This window comes from Aptenodytes patagonicus, chromosome 5 (assembly GCF_965638725.1).
Source record: "Aptenodytes patagonicus chromosome 5, bAptPat1.pri.cur, whole genome shotgun sequence".
NCBI classification, from domain to species: domain Eukaryota; kingdom Metazoa; phylum Chordata; class Aves; order Sphenisciformes; family Spheniscidae; genus Aptenodytes; species Aptenodytes patagonicus.
In genome coordinates this window covers 11,789,505-11,809,117 of record NC_134953.1, presented here as the reverse complement: position 1 = coordinate 11,809,117, position 19,613 = coordinate 11,789,505, and the positions used below count along the sequence as shown (strand labels likewise).

General features: G+C 42.7%; 1 protein-coding gene across 2 annotated transcripts in view; it reads left to right on the top strand.

Annotated features, from left to right (window-relative positions):
• Nucleotides 1-19,613, top strand: part of ANTXRL (ANTXR like) — a 63,053-nt gene that overhangs the window by 10,425 nt on the left and 33,015 nt on the right. For both annotated transcript variants that reach the window (XM_076338674.1, XM_076338673.1), the window contains exons 2-12: nucleotides 2,176-2,247; nucleotides 2,380-2,451; nucleotides 4,580-4,661; nucleotides 4,765-4,798; nucleotides 6,896-6,975; nucleotides 7,091-7,159; nucleotides 7,352-7,432; nucleotides 7,539-7,599; nucleotides 14,344-14,442; nucleotides 16,759-16,828; nucleotides 17,985-18,063. In XM_076338674.1, coding sequence (XP_076194789.1) covers nucleotides 2,176-2,247; nucleotides 2,380-2,451; nucleotides 4,580-4,661; nucleotides 4,765-4,798; nucleotides 6,896-6,975; nucleotides 7,091-7,159; nucleotides 7,352-7,432; nucleotides 7,539-7,599; nucleotides 14,344-14,442; nucleotides 16,759-16,828; nucleotides 17,985-18,063 — 799 coding nt within the window. The remainder of the gene's footprint in view (nucleotides 1-2,175; nucleotides 2,248-2,379; nucleotides 2,452-4,579; nucleotides 4,662-4,764; nucleotides 4,799-6,895; nucleotides 6,976-7,090; nucleotides 7,160-7,351; nucleotides 7,433-7,538; nucleotides 7,600-14,343; nucleotides 14,443-16,758; nucleotides 16,829-17,984; nucleotides 18,064-19,613) is intronic.

Genomic DNA, 19,613 nt, shown 5'->3' with positions numbered 1-19,613 from the left:
TATGATTTTCTTGAATTTTCAGTGTCTAGGCTGTTTTGCCAAGCTGTTCTTTGCCTGAGGGGTAGATAAATAAAAGGGGGGGGGGGGGGGGGAAGTAATTCTGACAGTCCTAAGAAGGTACTGGAAATGATTTGTTGCTGTTATAAAGAAAATTCGTTGCTACTTTCTTTTTTGGATTGCATCAGTGCCTCTGCAGCTGGCAGTAGAAATTTGATACCTCATCCAAAATAGGTCAGTCTTTTCCAAGTAAGAAACTGTGGCTATTCTATATAGGGAAGTGACTCCATTGGAAATTAGCGGAATTGGTCTTAAGTAAGATGGCAAGCTCAGAATGAAACTGAAAGTGTCAACCCCGGGGGGGGGGGGGGAAGAATTAAAAAAAATTAATTAAAAAAAAAAAAAATTGGGAGCTGTAAATGCATCTTGCATAGATTAAAGGAAAATCTGTTTGAGTTTAGCATGCTTAGAGATTTAGTCTGGGACTTTCAGAATTATAAGTGTTGGAGTGCCTCAGTTCCCTTCTGGAAAAGCAGTGCTTAAAGTACATACCTCACATCTGCATGGATTATTTTTTAACGATGTGAAAAGGGTTCATTTGCTAATAGTGCTGGCACCTTTCATTGGTGCTGTTCAGGAAAATATAATCATGTCACATCCGTTGCCTAACACCTATAAATCAGAGACTGCAGAGGATCCAGATCCTTGATTCGAGCAGTCTCTGGTGCTTTGTTGCCCTCCCTCAGTGCCTGGCAATTTCTTCACTCTTTGATAACCAGTTTGTTCTGTGAATGAATTGCCAGCTCTCCAGAAGAGCAGCGTGAAAGCACAGGGTTACACAAGCAAGCTTATCCTAGCTTATGTACTTCAGGGGTCTCCTTTTGGTCCTTGTCTCTTTATCTTTGCTCTTCTCCTCCACTCCACCAGCACTGTTGCAGGGCAGGCAGTGCCATGTTATGTGGGCTTCGGTACGCTGATCTCTACCTCGTGTACAGGGGCAGAGGTGACTGGCATAGGGTCGCTTGGAAAGCCCGTAGTAGAACTGAGAATTGTAACATGGGATCATTTTGTCCCCTTTTTTAAATCTTTTTACACAGAAAAATGTCTAACAGCAGTTAGAGGAAACCTACTGCTTTACAGTAGTTAAATTTCAGAATTTTTTTAGTTCTGTGTCTAAGCCCCTGCGATCCTTCTGTATGTGCTGCTGTTTTATTTATCTTTCTGCCTAAGACACCCGATACATGAGTTTGCCTGTCAAGGAAGGCGAATGAGCCATTCTCTCATAAACACCGCAGTCCTAGGGAGGGTTTTTAAAATCGTTGTCTTCTCGTGCTTTGTAGCCTATTTAAAGGCTTGAAAGTGTATGGCATAGATCCACGCGGTAGAAATCACCTATCATTTACTGTAGAGTTGCTGCGTGCAAGGCTCTGTTTGAGATCTGAGTCCCACCAGACTGTGGGGGTCCCTGAGAATGTAAGACTAAGCAGAAAAAAGCCAGGGAGCGCCAGTAATGCAGTTTTATATATTGGGAACGGCAGCACGAATATGTAAGTCTGTGCATGTAACTAAGTTGCCCCGGTTTTCACAAGAAATCTGTAATGGAGCCAGGGATTGACTGTCCAGAATGCTAGTCCAGCGAATTAGCTACGAGCACTGCCTTTCTCTTCGGAATTACTTCAAAAGTCTTCTCTCTTGAAACAAACAGTAATTCATGGAAACATTCTCCCACGCATTCTGGGAGAATAGATCAGTCAAGACTTTCTGTGTGGCTGCAAGGGCAGAGCTGCTCTAGGAAAGTAAATAAGCTGTTAGCAGATGATATAGTGAAGTCAAGTAAGATGAATTAAACTAGAAGAAAATATTTATATTTTATGTTCTAAAAGGAACAAAAGCAGATGGAAGAGTTACTGAACTTGTTTCGAAATTGTCTGGTAAACTATTTCAGACCTATTTCTACTTCTCTTTGGGTCAGTGGGTTTTGTCATGATGGTTCCTGTTACAGCTTCCAACACAACTGCTGTAGAAGCCTCAACAGAGTTAGCTGCCTCGTGTCCATAGACCTTCAGGGAAGTTGTGTCCCTAACCACCTTTGGAGTAGCCCAGGCTTAAAATTCAGAGTGGAACAAGGAATTTTGCTGTGAAATAAGATGAATGTAATCAATTATGTTTTGTATGCAGGTCTGGAAGTGTCAGAAATCATTGGACAGAGATTTACTCTTTTGTGGAAAGCCTAGCTGAGAAGTTCATAAGGTAAAGTTTTCTTAAGATGATATTTTAATTTGCTATGTATATAATTTTTTCATTCACTGCTTCTTAGCAAAAGAAAATCTGCTGAAGTAATGTGTGCCTGTGACGTGGATCTGGCTTGTTCTTCTGTTTCAGTCCAATGTTGCGGATGTCTTTCATCGTTTTTTCTTCACGTGGCACTACAGTCATGAAACTAACAGAAAACAGGCAAGTACTCCACAACTTTCATCCAGAAATACCCTCTATCCCTTCTCTCAAGCAGCGAGTGGCCCCAAAACCAGAATTCAGAGCTCTGTCTCGGTCCTCGGTGTGGCACCAACTGAAGTCTTTTCCACCGTTCCCAACTGGAAGAGGGCTTAGAAGGCCTTTGGGTCTCCCGTTACCATTTTTCAGCCTTATAAGAGAAAGGCAGCACTGGGCTGTCTCTTCTTTCTTGCAGTATTTCAGGGAGAAACTGTGTTTCCAGTCAAGGATTCATGTATGTCCTTGCTGTCCTCAACTACCCAAATAAGGGTGGTTTTTGTTTAAGAGAACTCAGACCCTGAGTTGATGAGCAAAAGACTGTATGAAAGTCCTACAGTGGCCTGAAGCCGTGAACTTTATGCCAGCAGCCAGTCATACCCAGTGCTGGAGCACTGCCTCGCCAGGCTATCGCACCCCTCTTCTGGGCTGCCTTCAGACAGCACCCGTGCCAGGGGTGGTATGCGCAGCCAAGCGACAGGCTTCTTATGAAAAGGAGAGTCTGAGGCTGGAGCAAAATTCTTGTTGCCACCTTCACAACCAAATCCTCTTTTAAAAAAAAAAAAAACAAAACAGCAACAACAAAAAAAACCCAACTCCCCAAAAAAACCACCAAAAAACCCCCCTGCCCCAAAAAACAAAACAAAAAAACCAAATAATTTTGGCTTTAATTTGCCTCACACGTGGAAATCCCTCTCATGGAGGTGTTTCTAAGTATTTTCTTTCATTTCAGCTTAAAGCCCTTGCTTTTGCTACTGCTTCTGTCTGTGTGAGAGGGCCTCAGTAGTACAGTGCACCCTATAAATAAAGGGACCTGTGGTGCAGTCTTGAAAGAACAACCCCCCCTCCATTTTGTACCCCAGGGCATCACCCAAAGCCAGAAACCCTGCCAGGGGTCTTGCATTTCTGCTGGCTCCACTGAGTTTTGGCTCAGGTCTCCATCTTGTACCTTGGTGACAGAGCTCAAACTTGCTTACTTGTCCCAGGTGGATTTGCTCTTTGCAAGGTGGAAAGTAGACAGGAACCCTGTGGCAATATGTTGAACGTGGTCTTAGAATGTTCCCTCTCCTAAACTCCTGTTCTCTGTATGGATCACCATGTGTGCCTTTTCAGCTCGTTTTATACTTAGAAAGGGTAAAAATGTGCTTTTTTTGCCCTAAGGACATCCCCAATCCCAGCTCCTGATTCTACCTTCGTCCCACATAGACTCCTGTTTTCTCTGTAATTGGGGTTGTGCTGCCTAAAATGCCCAGCTGCAAAATGGAGCTTAGAGAGGCTCTCGCTATCTTTTTAAAAAAGGATGCCCCAAAGCCTCTGGGGCTGGTGTTTGGACTTCCTACATGTTGTCTGTTGAATATTTGTTTTGTGATTAGGCCTTATTTGTGTTCCATTAATATATGAAAACTTTGCTAAGGATCAACGTCTTTTAGTGGTCAGTCATCAATTAAATTATTAATTTCCCTAAGCGATCATCTTGGTTAACCACATCTTGGTATGTGTTTGTGGAGCAAGAAGCTATGCAAGAGGGGTCATGGTATCAAAGTCCATCTCTTACCAGGGAGCAGTCTGTGCCCCAGGAAGGTTGATCAGTCCCTGGTCTAGGATAGGAAATTCTCATCATTCCCGTCCTGTTCTCTTATCTTTTGGCCTCTGTCTTTATAATGGAAAAGTCCTAATCCCAACTGTCCTGATGATTGATTGAATACAGAGTTTTTATTTGTCCTGTTTTCATGACAGGGTCATTAGTTTTTAAATTCTCATTCCGTCTGTGGTTTGTCAGAGTTTAATATCTGGTATTTGCTTTAATTCAATCTTATCCTGCCTGACAGTGTACGAGAATGGGGGAGCAGGGACAGAATTGCACCTTTAAAATGTGTTAGTCCTAACATTGTATCATATGTCCGGTTTTGTGTTCCCATGGGTGTTTGGCTGAAAAACTGTTTTTTGAAAAATCTTGGGTTTACCAATGTTTTGGCTGGTGTGTATGCACTCTGTGCAGTGTACTGACAGGGTGCGTGATCTAGGTGTGGTGCAGGAATATCTCAACAAAACAGAACTTTTAATAAAACTTTCTCCTGTTTTTTCTTCTCCAAAGGGAAGCCATAAGACGAGGGCTCGACATTCTTCAGTATGAAGTGCCTGGAGGAGACACGTTCATGCATGAAGGATTTAAAAGGGTACACATCACAGTACCTCCTTTCTTTGATTTATACATGTAAACTTTGCTTTGCCTGCTGCTGCTGTACTTAAGAGCTAACAATGTTCTACACTTCGTTGCAGGCAAATGAGCAGATTTACCATGAAACCTACGGAGGTAAGCATTGTATATCACTCATGTTATATATCTGCATTGAAAAGACAAGGGTGATGGTTCTTTATATGACCTGCAGTAAACCCGCCGAGAGAAGTGTTGGAGAAGGAATTGGTGTTACACAATCACTACATTCCATTTTGACTACAGCTCTACTTTTAAATGCATGATTCATGGCTTATTGAGACCAGAGGAGACCAGTATTATCACAGATCTGACCCAGTGCAGAATACAGACCAAAGCATTACAGCCAGAACTGCCCGTCCCGCACCCAGGGGACAGGAATACCCAGATTTTCCTGCGCCCTTCTTTCCTAACGCGCTCAGCCCTGTCTGCCTTGTGTGCCCAAGTCCCCGTTCTCATTAGTGTAGGTATGAATGCAATCAGCTAAGACTTTTGCATCAGTGTGAATGATTTGGGATCAGACTCCGAGTTCCTAAAATGTAAATTTTCACTAAATTTCAAGAGGGAAATGTATTGGTGTTTTCGTCCATGTGAAAGAAGGCTTAATGAGTTAAGCTGAACACTTCTTGCCTGGTTTGTACCCTGGTGTGAGGTTGTTTTCTCATTTGTGGGCTGATGGTCTCTTTGGAAGATGGAGAAATGGGTCGGTGCCTTTTTGATAAAATAGGCTGTGAGTGTAGAGTCTTCAGCAGCAACTCTCTGTGGCTTCTCAGACACTTCTGCCAGCGAAATCAAGAGTCTGGAAGAGTCCAACTGAAAACTATTTTACCTCTTCATAACATATAGCTAAGAACTACTCAACCATTCTGTAAGTTGATTAGGAAGGAAAAAGGAATAGATAAGATCTGGATTTATAAGCTAAAATATCAGGGAAGAAACAAGTGTTCAAAAGAAAACAAAATAAGATCTCCAATTTTTCAGCCTTTTTCAAGCATGATGGGCAGAAAAAAAAATACGGGAATCCAAGCTATTTTTCCCCCCCAAGTTGCAGGTCATTTTTTTAAGATTTATGTCTGTGTCTGACATGACATGGGAAGGACTGCATGGCATAAGAAACCTGTCAGAACTAATCGGTCTTTAATTTCAGACAGTATGGGGAAAGACACTTGAAATTGTAACAGATTATTTTGAAAAAATGACAAATACTTCCCTAAAAGTAACATGTATGTGTATTAGTTACTTTGCTTAAGAACTATGGCTGCAGAATGGTTGATTGAACCATAGTTTGCACATTAATTTGGTTTAATTTTGTTAACATGTTGCATTTTTCTAGGTAGTATTGTATTCTATACTGCATTACGTATATAGCTATCCAAAGTCTATGCAATGTTTTCACTTAAGCTTAGCTGGGATATGAAATGTCTTATCACAAGACATGAATTTTCTCCAATGGACCTGATCTTAAGGTTTTCACACACTCAGAGTTTCTATGAACTTCACTGACAGCTCTTGTTGCTCGAGAAGTGCAGGACTGAACCCCCTATAGAAGCACGTTTCGTGCCGTGTTCAGTGGGGTTGCTCTTTGAAAGTCTGCTGGAGGGGAAGGTAGGATGGCAGGAAAGCTCCTTTTGCAGAGGTATCTCTTACCGCCATCTCTGGGCAAGGTTTGTGTAGACATGTTTGTCAAGAGAAGAGAGGAAACCTCTCCCTCTCTGCGGATCCATTTTGCCGCTTCTCCATGCAGTCGAGGTGTAATCTCGGTAGGTGCTATATTTTACGCAGAACAGAGAAGTTTGTGCATGGACCTTGTTAGAGCAGTACTCCCCCTTCAGTGATGCTTATCATTCCCATCCTGTTCTCTTATCTTTTGGCCTCTGTCTTTATAATGGAAAAGTCGTAATCCCAACTGTCCTGATGATTGATTGAATACGGAGTTTTTTTTGTCCCATTTTCATGACAAAGTCATAAGTTTTTAAATTCTGTATGAAGGTGCAGAGGTTTTGGCTTATTGCATGCTATTATGCATCTGACCTTCAGCTGATATATCTCCAATAAAGTCCGTACAAATTAGGCTGAGTCTGGCCTTACGGTTTTGTATTTATTTGTCAGCAAAAAGGAATGCCTCACTTCAAACTTTCTTTTCATTGCTGAATCTTGTGTCATATGTATGCAATCTGTTAACTATCCTCCATGTAGGAGTTCGGACTGCTAGCGTGATTATTGCTCTGACGGACGGAGAATTGCAAGACGTTCAGTTTTATTATGCAGAACAAGAAGTAAGTCACCTTCACATTTACCCAGACTACCTTATGTCAAACCTGTAGGCATTTACTGTTGGCTCCACTGATTATATGGCTTTGCATTTAATGGCAATTTTTTTTTTTTATTTAGGCCAACAGAGCCAGAAGCTTTGGAGCTATTGTTTATTGTGTTGGAGTGAAAGATTTCAATGAAACTCAGGTAACTTTGCTTGCTTTGTTTTTCTGTTATACTACTGCACAAGTAACAGCATCAGATGAAGGCATTTATTTAATTACTTGAGGCATAAATCATTTCATGTCAGTATGATGTCTTTTAGCAAGTATGAAAGGGCCCAGTTTTGTTCACTGTAATTTTGTTTTCCTCGTGATTTATGATTGTCTTTCTTTGCAGCTGTCAACAATTGCTGACAGCATCGATCATGTTTTTCCAGTTACGGGAGGCTTTTATGCCCTAAGAGGAACCATTGATTCAGTAAGTTGGGTATTCTGAAACCCAGAAAAGGGCACCCTTTCCTGTATTAATAAAGCGTAGATAAAAATGATTGATTACCAAAAATGCCATTATCTAAATCTTTTAGATTCTCAAGAAATCTTGCATTGAGATCCTAGCGGCTGAACCATCGAGCGTTTGTGCAGGAGGTGAGTTTCCACAAGAACAGTGTGATAAGGCAAATGAATGACAGTGATGAAATGTCAGTAACTACCTAATGCGGTATTGGAGCTGAAGCCCGTGGATGTGTTAGAGCGTCCCCTCGGGCCATGGCTAAAGCTCTGTGTGTCCCTTCTCAGCTTGAGAAAAAAATTGTGCTGATAAACACGTAGCTGCTGCGGCTGAATGCCAGCTTGGAGAGTTGGCTGAGGTAGCACTCCGGGAATTGGGGATACTGCTTTTTGAAATATCTGAGAGAAGGAGGAGACAGAAGTGATGTGAAGTCAGACTGCCAGAGGTGTTTTAGGGTCTAAAGGCGACATCTCACAAATTTCTGGAAAGACTGCGTGCTTGGGATCTGCTAGGACTCGTCAGCAGTTAGAACAAGATTTTGCAAAACATTCACAGAAATTTCGGGTTGTTTGAACCAGGTGTAATTAACTGCATAGGCCAAGATACCTGATGCGTTTTCCAAAGTACTAATGTTTTACTTATTTGCAATGAAAGAACCGTTAGTGTATATAGTAAAGGTGAAGAATCCCCAGAGGAGCTGTTGATAACTTCATGCCTTTCATGTGCAGTATATTTAACTTGGGTTTGTTCTGGTTTACGTTAGCAATTCTCTTGCTGTGTTTTTGCCTACTTAAGAGGCTATTGCAGCAGAGTAAGAGTGACACCATAAGTTTGCTGGAAGGTACAGTTTGCAGCATGGCTATTTAGATCTGATGTTACTGTCTTGTGTTCATTTCCTTATACACTGCAAAAATGAGCACATAAAAATAAAATAGCAATGATGCTTGAAAGCTGACCTTGAAAACAGATAAAAATAGGAAACTCGGGAACAATCTAATAAATATCAGAGAAGAGAAATGGTTCACTCTTCATTTCCACTTGTCGATCGCAATATGACCTTGCCCTGAGTGTTTCAATTTAAAATGAAATATCCTTGTATCTTTTGAACTATTCCTAAATATATATTTGTGGACTAGACATTTGTGATAATTTTTCCACAGACAAGATTTTAAAAAAGGAATGATTTTGCTTTTAAAAATCTCCTTGTGGAGTTGATCAAAAACAATTTTAAAGCTTTGACATTTCAAAGTTTTTTTTAATTTCATAGTGAAAAATTCTTTCTTTTTTTGCTTGCTTATTGTATACCAGGCAACTTTTTGTGCAGCAGCTTATTGCAAGCTTTCCTGTTCAACAAAAATTGCATTTAGCTACGTGAAAATGTGAGTGTTCCAATAGGAGGGATTTCAGTAGTACTCTTGTAATTGTTTAGAACAATGTTAAGAATATTGGAAAGTTGAATTTGAAACCATTTTTTCAAATGGAAATTTGAAAATATTTTTCTAAGTATTTGAGAAAATAAATTTTCAAGAAAAGATTTGCCTTTCAAAAATGGATATATTTCAGCAAAAAGAGTAAAATTTCTTTTTTTCAAATTGAATCAGTTTGATTCCTGATTCGTGAGTTCAAACCATTTTTTGCCAAGCTTGTTAGGTAACTAGTTTATCACAAATGTCATTAAAAATACACAAGTGCGCTTAAAAATAGCTTGTCCTCTTTAAAAAAAAAAAAAATTGTTGCATTATTTGCATCTGTAAAAGTTTTTCGTTGTCTTTGTGGCTTTCAAATAAGATCAATATAAATCAGGCAGAACCAGTTTCTGTGTATTGCTGCTGATTCAGCAAAATACCGGCACTTGTGTTTCACTTAAATTCTGAGGTTTGTTCTGTCCCTGTTGACAAAGCCGTCCAGCAAAGGCTGGCACACGGTGAAGTGTGGTGCTGAATCACCCGGGCACGAAGGCTTGGATTCACGTGCTTGAAGGTTTGCTTATAGCAGCAGGGAGCTTGAAAATAGGAGGAAGCCAAAACTGCAGCTCCGAATGGTGCATACTGTCGTGTTAAATGGTCTTTAGCACCCAGAAGCAGGCCTGTAATGGCTTTTATTATGAGTCTAGTCCTGCAAGCCTGAAATGAACTCCTGCGAGAGGTTTTACAGTGTGAGGCTGCAAATACTTACACTTGTGCTTGGCTTTATTGTCCTTTATTATCACACTTACTTCACCATAGCCAGAGGTTCAGCTGTGTGCACCACTGTCTCCTGGAGGGAATCTCCTGGGATTGAACAACACTTTTCATGGTAGTGTGAATCCAGATCCTGAATCCAGTTCACTGGACAGTCAGATATAGTTCTCTATGTAATGTGATTTATTTTTTTAATGTACTTTATTTGGACTTTAATGCAAAAAGTACTGAAGCCTATGAAGTCATCTCAGAATTTTAATGCATTTTAAATTTCGGTAATTACTAATGTAGTTTACTGATAATGTATAGGTAAGATATATAGCCATTGAATCCTGTGTAAAAAATATATACACACCTGCATTTAGAACTGGCTGAAAATTAGAACATAACATTTTCTAGAAAAGCAACATTCCTCCTCCTTTTTTTCTAAGTTAGGAATTATTTTTTTTAAATACGTAATTGAAATTTTCATTTCAAAATTTTGATCAAAAAATAGTAGACCTTTTGAAAGAGTGCAAGATGTTATCACATTCTCCAGCAAAGAAGCTTGCTTGTTTACAGCCTTGAAATGTGGCTCCGTCCATGCTTTTTGTATGAAACTTACTGAGTGAGGGGGTGATAATAAATTTGGCTTTTATTTAGCATTATTACTAATTTTTAGAATCTGGCATGAGATCATGAGGGCTTTGTGTTGCTCAATGGAAGCCAGTTGTGATCAGGGCTTAGAGCAGACTCTGACCCACTCCTTGTCACTGTTCTTGCAGCTCCTAATTGCCACTGTGTTGGTGATTACTGGTGATCTTGGCTTCATTTTTGACTTGCCAGAGGTTTAGTAGATTGCTGATGAAACGATTTCCATGTGGGATTCTGTGATGAAGCTACCTGGCAAGTCCATTTACAAACTGATCTTGTCCCGTTATGACAGCTATCTGATGCTTAATGCTTTCTGACCCTGCAAATTTATCATCCTCGATCTGGAGAAATGTAGTTGGGTTCTTCCCGTTCCCTCTGATTTAAAGTGACCGAGACATGCAGCCTGTAAACAGGCTATCAGTGCAGAATTGGAGGTGCCTCATATCGTGTTTGACAGCATCATTGCTTTGATTATGCTTATGGTACGCAGATGTGATTGAAAGGTTTTGTTGGATGTGGCATCCTACTGGCCACATCAACTACCAGGTGTGGATGCAAGCCGTCAGCTTCTCATCAGAGTCACAGAAGTGAAGCCGACAGCGCAGCCAGCGCACACCAGCTTCAACCTACCATCTCGCTGCCAGCGCCGCCTGGTTATTTCAGTGCTGACCTTTTTCCCTTTGCTGTCTTGTCAAAAGCTACAATCTACGATCTGACAGTAACTAAGGAAGAAAAGGACGCAGCCAGAGCCAGGGTGCAAAATTAAATGGAATTAGCCATTTCAGCAGACCGTCATCCAGAACACATTAATGCTCCAGAGCATCCGAAGGGGCAGACTTCTTAACAGCAACAACCAAATCCAGTACCAGCTGTTTACATTTCCATGCAAGCCTGGTATTGAGACTATATTGTCAGCTTGTGTTGGTGGACAGGTTACTACAGAGTCAGTTATTCACAACTGACTGTGCAGAGTGGCAGTGACGGTGGAAAGAAGGGCAGGAGAGTTAAACTATCTTGACAAGACTAAACTTCTAAATGTAGCTTTTACCTTTGCTGTTTTGTGTTGAAAGTCTCTTACTTACTGCCTCTTTTTAAAGCCACTGCAATAGCTATCAATTCAGCTTTTGTGGATGCTGCCTTTTAAGACCGTCCGTTCAGGAGAGGGGAAGAAAAAAAATCTACCTGCAATTTTATTTCAGCAAGCTACTTTTATAATAGAGAATTGAGAGACAGAAGTTATCTTAGTTGAGTGTTCAGGTCACTGTGGAGTGGGCTGGCTACAAGCAAGTCTGGGGTAATGCGTGGTCCCAGGCAGGTAGTTCTGGGGCAGGGGCAGAGGCCTGGTTGCCCTCCGGGCTGGCCGTGACACTCAGCTCTGCTGGCAAAAAAAGGGATGCTTATCAAGAATAACTCTCAACATATCAGCTGGGTTAAATGTGGAGTGGCTCAAGGCATGAATCAGAGTAACTCCAGATTCTTGCTGGAGTAAGAAGCAGCTGAATCTGCCCTACAGTCCATTTTTATTTGTTTAAAGGAGTGCCCTCCACCCCCTGTGGGAACCAGGAGGTATAACCCTTCCCTTAAAAGAGAGGCCAAATTCTGATGCTGGCTTTGTCTGTTTGGCTCTTGATGTGCTCAGTGAGGTCTCAAATTTGATCATCTTTCTTCAGCAAAGTGCCAAAGCATGTGTTTCACTTTAATATGCACTCCAGTAGATATTTTCTTTTTCCCCTCCCAAAATATCTTCTCTGATTTCCATGTTCCTTGCAGCCTGTGTCAGTTCAGAGCACTGCTCTAAGGGAAAGTTACTATGAGGAAAACCAGAGTGTGGGTTTCCAGCGCTTGATCGTAACTTGTCTGTGCCTTGTCCAGTTCACCCGGAGTTGCATTAGACCTCTATGTAGTGAGAATGTGTTTTTGGCAAGAGCAAGCTGTTTGTATGGAAAAGCTAAAGCGCTCCACATCCTCATGCTAGCTTGCCTTGAAGTAACTTGATAGTGAAGAGCAGGCAGACTATGTCTTTCAGCCACTTTTGGGCCTCATGTAGGCCAATTACAAGTCCTTCCTCCAAAGCATACAAATAACATGGCAGTGCATCATGTGAGATGTTATCAAAAGCCAGGTCTCATATCACTAAAAATTAGGTACCGCTCCCCACAGTGCTATCAACATTGTTTTCCTTTCATTTTTAGTATGTTGGTCAAAGTATATTGATAACGCATGTGGACTTGTTCATGGCTTTACTTGCTGCTAGTGGAGAACTTCTATGCAGTTTACTCATTTTTCTATGTGTAGCTTGAAGATTATTTGGTCCTGTGTTGTGCTGGTCTCCCCCTGCTATTGGGCTGGTCTCAAATGCTGCTCAGCAGCTGGTATAAGTGAGCTCTGTGGAGGATTCAGCTAAAGCAGGAGATTTATGTGTGAAAGTGCAGCTTCTTCTGGGCTTTCCCTTGCTGTGTGCCGTGGGTCTCAGCCGTCAGCTGGCTTCTTGCGTGCAGCATCAAAGGGAGTTTCAAAAACACATTTGGCACAGAACAAACTTGCAATGTGTCTAAAGATGTCTGTGCTAAAGATGTTATATCTGCGGTTAGTGTAGCAGCTACAATGCATTTTGTGACCTAGAGGGAAGTTTCCCTTGCCATTTCCCCTCCTGGTGCAACCTGTGCCTAGCTTGGCAATTCAGGCTGGCCCCGAGAGGAAGGAGACTGCGGCTCGGTGTTGGGCTCCACCTGTGTAAAGTAAAAGGGAAGGAAGAGCAACAAACAGTTGTGTTGTGCTGTTATCAGAGCTCCAAGAAGTGTTACCCATATAGGTTACTAAGAAATAATTTTAAAAGCTTGCTGTGGAGAAGCTGAGAAACCAAACCAGGCTTCTTAATACCTTCTTCCACAAATTACCTTTCCTGTTTCTAACTGTCCTGGGTACACTGACTCAAGGGGGTTTCACAATAGATGTAAACTCACCTGATGCTACCACCACTTGTCTCTGTCCCTTCCATTCTCCTGCACATTTCTATTCCCAACAGATGCTCAACCAGGCAGATCACCTTACTGATCTCTCTGGCAACAAACAGAGGGTTACTTTTCAGGTGTGTGAGCAAGCTCAGTGCGCTGCAACGTGATCAGTGGTGCCAACGGTGGAGGGTGTGTGCAGTTGGGATCTCACTTCTGACAGCAGCCTTCCTAGGTTGGCTTTACTCAGATGTGAAACTGCTCTGTCAGTAAAAAGACCATTGAAAGGTTGGCTGAAAAAACTGACAATGGTTTTCCTGTTTGAATGAACGAATCACAGTAATGACAAAAACCACAGGTGGCCTCCCCGCCATCACTTCTGAAACAACAGAAGTTGAGAGCAACTGAAGGGCAGGTTTGGGAGTGTTTGCTCTGGCCAGCAGACAGTGTGTCTGATGTGGCAGGTCTCTTCTTGTGCCACTGGTGGCTTCTGCTGCTGGGGCAGTGGTGTGGGGGAAGAGCACAAAGAAAATTGCAGCACCTGGGTCTTTAGTTATTCCCACGCGCAGCAGATGCTAACGGGGCTGTGCACAGGCTCAGTTCTTGTATGGACTGAAAGATTGTATTTTTCCAGGACTTGTACCAGATGCAAAGCTTCCTCTCTGATTCACATGGGGGTTATGAGGGGAGTCCTGTTTGTCGGCATCTGTCTGAACAGAGCTGCTGCTGAAAGCTAAGTGCAATCTGCTGTGGAAAATGGAGGAAGGACTGGTGCTTATGGTTGGCAAATGTGTCTGGCCCAAAAGCCATGGAGGAACCGTGAAATGACATCAGCCATGTCAGGCTCACGGTATTACTGTGGCACCTTTAATTAAGGCATTGGGGGTCAATGGGATGCTTGCAGGAGCTACCTTGAGATGAACGTTGCTCTGTGAAGCACCAGTGCCACTATAGCACTCTTGACCATTGCTGCTGAATATTGAGAGTGTCAGTGTGAATGTTTTGTTTCAGGCATAGGGCAGAGAACAGCCATTGTCATGTTGTAATTCAGATCACTCTGGAAGGAAACACTGTATTTGAGCTATTTTTCATTACTCTTCTGTATTTTTACTTACAGAATCATTTCAAGTTGTGGTAAGAGGCAACGGCTTTTATCATGCAAGAAATATCGACCAGGTACTCTGCAGCTTCAAGCTCAATGACAGCCTTACTATCAGTAAGTTTGCAGGCTGGTGTATTCCAGTGCCCCCTGTGGCTGTGTCACCTCATGAGTGACAGAGGTGACACAGCCCACCTCTCGTCCACGGGGGAGTCTTTGCAGTGGATGTGGGGGGAGCTAGTAGGGATCTACACCTAACAGAAGCTTGAAATGCATCTTTATTCAACCCTGTGACCTGTAGGCATTGTGTCGTGAGGGCTGACGTGGGGTGTGCTGCTGCACAATGAATTTCAGCATCATTGTAATGGTGTACGTGGGTGATGCATACAGCCAGTGAGGTCCGGGTATCAGGATTTAAGAGGGAGAAATAAAATTGCTCCCTATTCCCTTGTTCATCACCAGTGAAAAAGAAATAATGCTATCTTGATCCTCTGGTGATATCTTCAGACTCTTTATTCACCAACTCAGGAGACGCTCACCATAAAGCAGGGCCCTCCCAGGCCTGCTCCGTTCCTCTCTGATGCCAGTTGCTGGTCTCATCGCAGCGAGCATGTAACGCCGAAACTCCCTGCCATTGCTGTGCTAAACAGGGTCTTTTGTTTGCTGTCTCAGCAGCCAGGCAAAGGACTGAATGGCCAAAAAAGATTGAGGGTCCAGTTTCTCGGCACTCCTCTCTTATTCCTGAGAAGCAGTGTATGTCTGGCAGTGTGAAGCACAGCGTGGGGAGGGGAGCTTTGCTCCTTTTCTGTATACGCTGCCCTTGTTGGCTGAGCACAGTAGAGGCTTTCATATCCTGTCGCGGTCAGACTGGTGCCTTCCCTAGCAGTAAATTCACTTACAAGAGGGAGCACATGAATTGCTCCTTCATTTCCCATCCTAGTTGCCTACGTGGAGGCTGCATTAAATAAACTCTGGCGGTCTTGCTCTCATTCCACTTACAGATGCCCTTTGCCAGGGATTTGTTTCTTGTGGTTTACCAGGTAGACAGACTTTTGGTTTTTTTCTTCCTTGTCCCTAATGCACTGGCACCTTGACTGGACTTCACACAGTGGGTGCTGACCTGGACCTGGAAGTACGCAGGAGGAAAACTACCCTAATTCCACATCTCCTCCGTGCTGTGTTCTCCTTGGGCTAGGTCTGCAACAGATGCGATGAGATGCTGATCTATGCTGGCTGGCTTTTTTCCCCTCAGGCTGGCCCTAAAACATATCACTAGAATTTCCATGGTCTCATCTCTGCCAAAACAGGGGAATGAGCTTTGTCTTCAGGTGTGCTTGGGGTGGGTGAAGCATGAAAGAACAACTCTCCTATCTGTTGTTGCTCGAGTTAATTTTTTTTCCTAGGTAGAAAGAGTAATCAAGCCTCTAAGGCTTAAATAAGCTGGCAGCTTTTTTTACCAGCCCCTAATTCACTTGGGTTGGACTTCTGTGAACCAGTCTTTCTCTGGACTAGCACCTTAGCTGCTTCGGGCCGTTTGGAGCTAAGGTGTGGTCACAGCAGTGACTTGTCTGCTCTTGTGCCTCAGCTTATGCACTTTTAGTGGAGTGGCATTGCAGGATTACTGCTGAGCCTCTTCTCTGTGTTCATGGGACTTGGCTTTCTGGATGTGGCTTTTGAAAGCAACAGGATTAGCACTGCTGACTCTTGGAGCAGCAGAGTGCAGGGAGGCAGAAAAACACCCATGACCTTGCTTTTGACTCTGCCTGCATCAGACCTCTATAAACATGGGCTGCTTCTAGATGATGCTGCCACAGAGGGGAGGTTGGGGATGGGAAAAGCAGCAGCTAGTGCAGGACAGGTCCTCACAGTAACATTAGTCATGGCCCCTCTCTGCCCGTCTCCTGTGTATGACCAGCCATGAGTTTTTTCTTTTCCTCTGGTGTCTGTCCACTTCGGCTCCACCCCGTCTCAGTTCTTCCTTTTCCCTGGGCTCAAACAGTGCAGCCTTGGCTTCTCCTGTGTGTATGTGTTTGGAAGTGGGTAGGCAAAAATTGAACCCTATACTTTTGACCCCTTGAGTAACTTGTGGGATCAGAGTATTCAGTATAAGTAGAGTTTACATGCGCTTGTCAGATAGACAAGATGAATATTGCTCAAAACTGGCTTCAAAATGGCTGATCACTGCTGTCAGAAACAAACATGTACTTCCATTTCTTAGCTGTGGTATCTCTAGCCTGATAACATTATATTGGCATCAACAAGAATGGTCATCCTATTACTGATTTGTAATCAGTACCATTGGGGAATATTGGTACTTGCCTATATACTGAATTTATCTGTGGCTCTCATTGGTGTCAGTGCTTTTCCAGGGGGTGGCCTGGTTGGGACAATTTCTCTTTTTCATCCCTGACAGTTATATTAATTTCTTTTCAGATGAAAAGCCGACCCTTGTTCATGATACTTACTTACTTTGTCCTGCCCCAGTGATAGAAGATGCTGGACAGTAAGTATTGCTTTCCAGCACGTGTCGAGAGAGCAGACTTCTGGATGAGAATGTCATTACTGAGCCAGGCTAATAAATTTGTGCGCGTGGCAGGATTACCTCCATCCCCTTTGTGCTAAATCCTCTCCTAGTATGAACCAGCATAGCTCTATTCAATGGTGGGTCTTTAGCACAGCTTAACCAAATGCCTTGTTGGACCATGGTCCCGTGTCATTGAATTATAGAATGGTGATTTCTCCTCTGTTCCTATATCCTGTTTTTTTCAGACCAAAAGGTAGTTGAATTCCAGGCAAACTTTTCATTTTGATTGAAAAGAGATGCTTGATTTGAATTCCTTTCTGCTGTTGTAGATGTTGCTTCCTGTGTTTTGCCCTGCTCTGGCTAGTGTTGGTATTTTTCAGCTGTTGTAATCCTGCAGACTCCTGGGAGATATGGCACAAGGCCCTACCTTCCCCCGGGTGATCTTGTGGGTGCCTAAATACCGTACTGGGGGTGAGGGGGAGTGCCTCCCTCCCCTTTCCTATTTGTGGGTAAGGGAAAGCTGTTTGGTGGGGTTTTTTTGTGGGTTATTTTGGTCGGTGGGTTGTTGGGGTTTTTTGTGGTTTGTTTTTTTTTTTTTTTTTTTTTCCTCAGATGATATTGGAGGATGGCTTTCTTGGATATTGGAAAATGTCTAGGGCCAGATTCTTCTTTAATTTCACTGTCATTTCAGTGTTTTTAACCCCTTGACCTTAGTGCAGGTATTCTGGATTTACTTGGATATAAAAGAAAACACATTCTGGCTCTTTAAGCTGCAGAAGGGGTTTAAAAAAAAAAAAAAGCCTTAAAGTTTCTTGTGCTATCTAGGGTAGTATTGCAAATGTCTGAGACTTTGTTATGACTCACTGTCCTAGTGCCCTTTGCCCCAGGTGGGATGGAGGTTTTTTAATAAAGAGCATATGCCCCAACTCAATTAAGCCAACATAAAAAAGGGTAGCTCTTGGGCAAGCAGAGAGACAAATGCAGGTAAGCACCTGAGGCCATGAAAATGCCTTGAATCAGCAGGACATTTTATCCATGCGTGTTCATGAGCCAATGGCTAAAACACAGCCAGAATAAAGGGAACAATGGATATAAAGATGACATTAAAAAAAAGTGTATCTGTTTTGTGCTTTAGGGTGGTTTTCCTACAAGTCAGCATGAACAACGGGCTAACGTTCATCTCCAGCTCTGTCAGCATCACCAGCACACAGTGTGTAAGTAATTGCAATGGGGCTTGACAGAGAAACCATGAGATCTTGGAAAGAGACGGTGGCTCTTCAGGCAAAGCCTCCTTGAGTGAGCATGAGCTCTCTACAGCTCCTGCATCACAGTTATTGACTGGATCCCAGCAGTTCTTTGAAAAATAACCAGAGCTAGTTAAGATTAAATTGTTACTGATGATGCATGGATCATGATAGATTTACTGAATAAAAAATTACAACAAAAGGCACCCTGCCCATTCCTGTCCCAGGAAAGGGAGATCCTCAAAGCTACGATCTGACTAGAAGGGAATCTGGGAAAATGAGGGAAGGAGCATCAGGAAGTAACAGGCTGTTGAGCTTTGGGATCCCTCATGGGATCTGGAGTGAAAGGTGCAGCTGCCAGGACTTGGATCTGGAAGGGCCACAGCATGGAAGGTCCTCTAAATTTACATGGTTATTTTTTGGTTGGAGCTTACAGCATTTGTTTTAAAGCACCACAATTTGTCTTTACTAGTTCAGGATTCGCTAAGGCATTTCTACAGTTTTAGTGACAGGAGCTGGTTGCTTTTCTCTTGGTGTCACAGGGCATGACCAGAAAGGGATAGCAGCCTCAGATCCCGGGATGAGCTTCTTGATAAAAGGCTGCTGCTTAGGTCAGCCGAGGGAGAATGTGCTGCTGCAGGACAGCGATGGCTGCGATATGACCTTCTCCTGGTCAAAAAGACCACCTATCCCCAGGTGGCGTGTCAGGGACCGACAGCTAGAAGTGATCCTTTATCAAAATCTGATTTTAGAATCGAACAATCAAAATGAAGAAGCTGACTACTAGATAGGCAGTCGTCTTCCTTGCCTTGGAGTAAAAATAGGTAACGCCCATAGCCGGTGCAGGCAAGTATGGTGGCTGAAGATTTGGCCTTGTGCTTGTGCACTAAACAGGTTTGCTGAAGTACCTGATAGCAAACACTTTGTATCAAAGTTGAGCTTTATTGTTATTAGTGTCAAAAGGACTTTTATAGCCTACACCAAATGCTGTCATATTGGTTTGTAATCATTGTTGGCCTTTTTGACAGCTGCAGAACAGAGGGGCAGGAATGAAGATAGAGGCAGTGACTGGAACTTGCAAATCTGATTATCTGATGTTTTCAGCAATGAAGCTGGGAAATCTCACACCAGATTGCTGGAACAGTCCAGGGTACAGGGACTTAAAATTTGGCAGAGATGTGTTTGCTGCTTCACCTGATTATTTTTATTTTTCCAAAACTTTCCTCCAAATCTTCTACACTGAAGACTGATATTTTCACATTTTATTCTCTCTTCTACCTCAGGTACAATAAAACCTTTTGAATCTGCAGTGAAACACAACTGTTAACTGGTGCATTTAGTTACCCATATGTAACTTACTTCTGATGAAGACTGAAGTTTTAGCCCTAGCTGGGCTTCCTACGGGCCAGAACACGGACAGAGGAAGCTTTCCTCTCAGTAGCCTTAGGATAAAGAGAGGGATCCAATCTCCAGTCCTGTCAATCTGACAATTTTTGACCAGCCTCTTGCAGATTGAATGT